Genomic DNA, 3,376 nt, shown 5'->3' on the forward strand with positions numbered 1-3,376 from the left:
CTTCAGTCATTGCCTTAGAGTTGTTAAACTCCGGGTATGAATTTGATGAAGGCTCTGTCATCTATAATCGGTTCAGGTAAGATTAAACTGAAACTGCACTGGAAAAATATTGGGTAGAAGGCTTCAAACAGCATACTGGCCCAATGAAGTAATTTGAAAACTGACTGTGAATTTATTTCTTGAGGAGGGAGTGCGTTTTGTTGTGTGTGAAGAGCCATTGGGATTTTTTTTTAATAGCTGTGGTTGGAATTCTCTTTTTACTCGTATAGTGGGTGCTGTTATTTATATAATCAGCATGTCATTATATCCACGTGGTGTCTGAGATCAGGAGATGTCAGGAGATCCTGATCATCAGGACTATTGCAGATCTTTGTGGAATCAGAAGGCCAGAAGTTGTCTATTTGAATTTGATTTGAAACACTCGATTTAGGGCTAGTTGAACTGAAGATCCTATTATGCAATTTTTATACAGGTCTGTCATCTCCTACAAGACCGATGAAAAACCGATCTTCTCTCTTGAAACAGTTGCTGGTTCTGGTAAGTACTGAGCTAGAAACACCAGTTATGTGAAGTGGTAAATCACAGAAAAAGTACTCTGAAAGTGGGAATGTGGTATTAAAACATCTCATTACGCTATTATGATATATCTGTCAGTTACCAGGTTGTTTTATCCTGGCAGTCCAAGACCAACCTATCAAGGTGCTGGCGGGCAGGGAGGTTGAAAAGAAAGGTCATGCTAATTCTGGTCTGAAATTCTCTCTCGAGCAAGAATTGTGCATATGCCAAACTCTTGTCAGTCTGAGTGTTTTCAGCACTGAACGGCCTGGGCATTAAGTGACTTTGCACTACTTGGTGAAAATACCCCAGAATGTTTTTGCAACATTGTATGGGAAGAATAAACATAATACACCAGTAATGTATTTTGCCTTGGTCAGAATCTGACTTTCCTATTACTAAATTGAATGAAAACACATAAAATACTTAATCTCTCTGCTACCTAGAACTTTGTTATGAAAGTACACATAATGCATAGGGGAAAGCCCTCCACACTGCCCGAAGTAGAGAAGCAAGCTAGCCTAGTAGTCTTTTGCATGGCATTGTATTGTTCTGCTGGCAGTAAGGTATCTTGGGTTTCTCTAAGTCCTCTCTTTGGTGTTTTACAGAAAGCCTAAGTATCTATGATGATATTGATGCTGATGTGCTGAGAAACTACCAGGAATTTACACTAGCAAATATTCTGTACTACTCCCTGAAAGAATCCACCACCAGCGAGCAGAGTGCTAGGATGACCGCTATGGACAACGCTAGCAAAAATGCTTGTAAGTGTGCACTGGGGGCTTCCCAGGACTTCAGTAGATTAGCAATGAAAGTACTGACCTCCCTTTGTGTAACTCTTTGTTTCCAAAATTGTGAGAAATGAGCTGGTTTCTCTCTCAATTCCACTTCGAGTCTGGTTTTTTTGAGCCAGTTCAATGGGGATTCTTTTCTGAACATGTGAACCTTATTTAGTCCCTGGAAAGCAGCATAGCTGTCCAGTATATGAGAAACAAGACTAGGTAACTGGAAGTGAAATAGCAGATTCTTCAATAAGAATATGAAATGCTAAACTAACCTTGTAATGGCCACAAATTCTTTACACTTCTCTCATGTGGCTGGTCTGAGGATTTGCAAAATTTTTGTAAACCTGTACCTACTTGTGAGGCCCATGTAATTAGTACTGCACCAATTTAAAGGTGGGGAAACTGAAACAGTGGTTAAATACTTTACCCCCTGTCATGAAGCAAGTTGAGGATATACAAGTGTTCCTTGGAAGGTGTCCAGACTGGGTGCAGTGCAGAGACCATGCAGCTGGGATGAGTGGGAAACAGCTAAGAGCTTGTAGTGCGGCTTGGTGGTAAGACTTCAGTCCCGAGAAGGTAGTGTTGCATAAAGGATACTGGTGGCTGAGTGAGGCTGATGTGATGTGCTGTTGGGCTACCTGGAACTATAGGCGTGGGTCTCTGCTGACCTCCTTATCTTGAGAGAAAGAGGTGATAATCTCCTGCGTTTAAAAACAAAAAATTTGAAGAAAAAAAAAAAAATTGGAAAAATCTGTCTCCCTTTGCCAGAACAGCAGTAACTTGAAGGAAATACCAGTGTAGTTAATTGACAGTGAAATTTAATTTAAAAGCAAATAATGCGTGCTTGTATTATGTTAAAATAAGTGATGTCATACCATGGTATTTACTAGTCTGTCAGCTCTTCTTCAGATGTTTAACTCTGATGCCTCAAGCCAAATTGTCAAGTTTCTAGGTTGTCTATTATCTGTAGGAAAAAAAAAATGAACAGTGCAGTAAGCCTCTTGATGGTTTGCATGGATTTACGAGACTATTTGGTATTCTGTTCATACAGCTTCTCTTTATCTGCTTTTGAATTACATGTTTAAATTCCAACCTTAATTTTTTCTAGCCGAGATGATTGACAAATTGACCTTGACTTTCAACCGTACCCGTCAAGCCGTCATTACCAAGGAGCTCATTGAGATCATCTCTGGTGCTGCTGCTCTGTGAGTACCTGTGTAAATGTGAAACAGGAGTCGCTGCAAAGTCATGTGGTGCTTTTGTACGTCCTGCTTCAGTCAGGTTAACGGGGAAGGTCAAGGCACGTAGGTCCTAAGACTGAAAGGAAGGCAGTCCATGGCATGACTCCTAAGTTTTCAGCTACTAACGAGCGTGAAGTTTGGCAGTCTTTTTTGGCCAGATAAAGTTAAAAAGCTGGTAAATAGGTCTTTAGCCTCTACGTGCATCCTTGCCTGAACAGGCAGTGGATTTCCTCCTTTTTGGCATTCAGTGGATTTCCCCTCTCCTCCCTTTTACCTGGGCTTCTCCTACTCTGCCCGCTCAAACAGCCCAGTAGCATTTGAAGGGGGAGAGCAGCTCAGGTGACTGAAATGCTTTTGGATAAATCGGCCTGTGGTGGTGGTCTGAAGCTGCAAATTTGGGAATGAGGTTGGAAAAAGGAGGGAATTTCCAGAGTCTGTTTATACTGAATGTGTATTTTACTTTAAGTTCAGTATTTTGCTTATTTCCCTGAGAAAGAAGTTCTGTGAAGGCGTGTACTGCAGGTTACAAATGTGTGGGCTTAGGCCACAATTTGTAACTGCACGTAGCTAATGGGTATTACATCTAACGGCTAAAAATTTGTGCTACACTCGGATGCAAATACATGTGTTAATATTCTGTGTGTTTACAAAACGCCTGGAATCCATACCATATTGCAGTTACGTGCTGTATTGTGCTCCTCACAATACATTTGCGGTCATAAATACCTGCATAGATTTGCCTGAATTTGCATGAGTTGCTTCCTAACCTGCTTGTTCTGTTTTTCTCTCATAATA

The 3,376-nt window shown here is 40.9% G+C and overlaps 1 protein-coding gene across 1 annotated transcript in view; it reads left to right on the forward strand.

Moving 5' to 3' along the window:
• ATP5F1C (ATP synthase F1 subunit gamma) overlaps nucleotides 1-3,370 on the forward strand; it is a 4,784-nt gene extending 1,414 nt beyond the window's left edge. The window contains 4 exon segments of the mRNA XM_035903874.1: nucleotides 1-76; nucleotides 473-537; nucleotides 1,164-1,319; nucleotides 2,449-3,370. The exon segment at nucleotides 1-76 is cut by the window's left edge and continues 22 nt beyond it. Of these exon segments, the coding sequence (XP_035759767.1) occupies nucleotides 1-76; nucleotides 473-537; nucleotides 1,164-1,319; nucleotides 2,449-2,549 (398 nt within the window). The 3' untranslated portion in view covers nucleotides 2,550-3,370.
• Nucleotides 3,371-3,376: the final 6 nt, after the last annotated feature.

The sequence above is a fragment of the Egretta garzetta genome, unplaced genomic scaffold (assembly GCF_000687185.1).
Source record: "Egretta garzetta isolate BGI_Z169 unplaced genomic scaffold, ASM68718v1 scaffold260, whole genome shotgun sequence".
In the NCBI taxonomy this organism is placed as follows: Eukaryota; Metazoa; Chordata; class Aves; order Pelecaniformes; family Ardeidae; genus Egretta; species Egretta garzetta.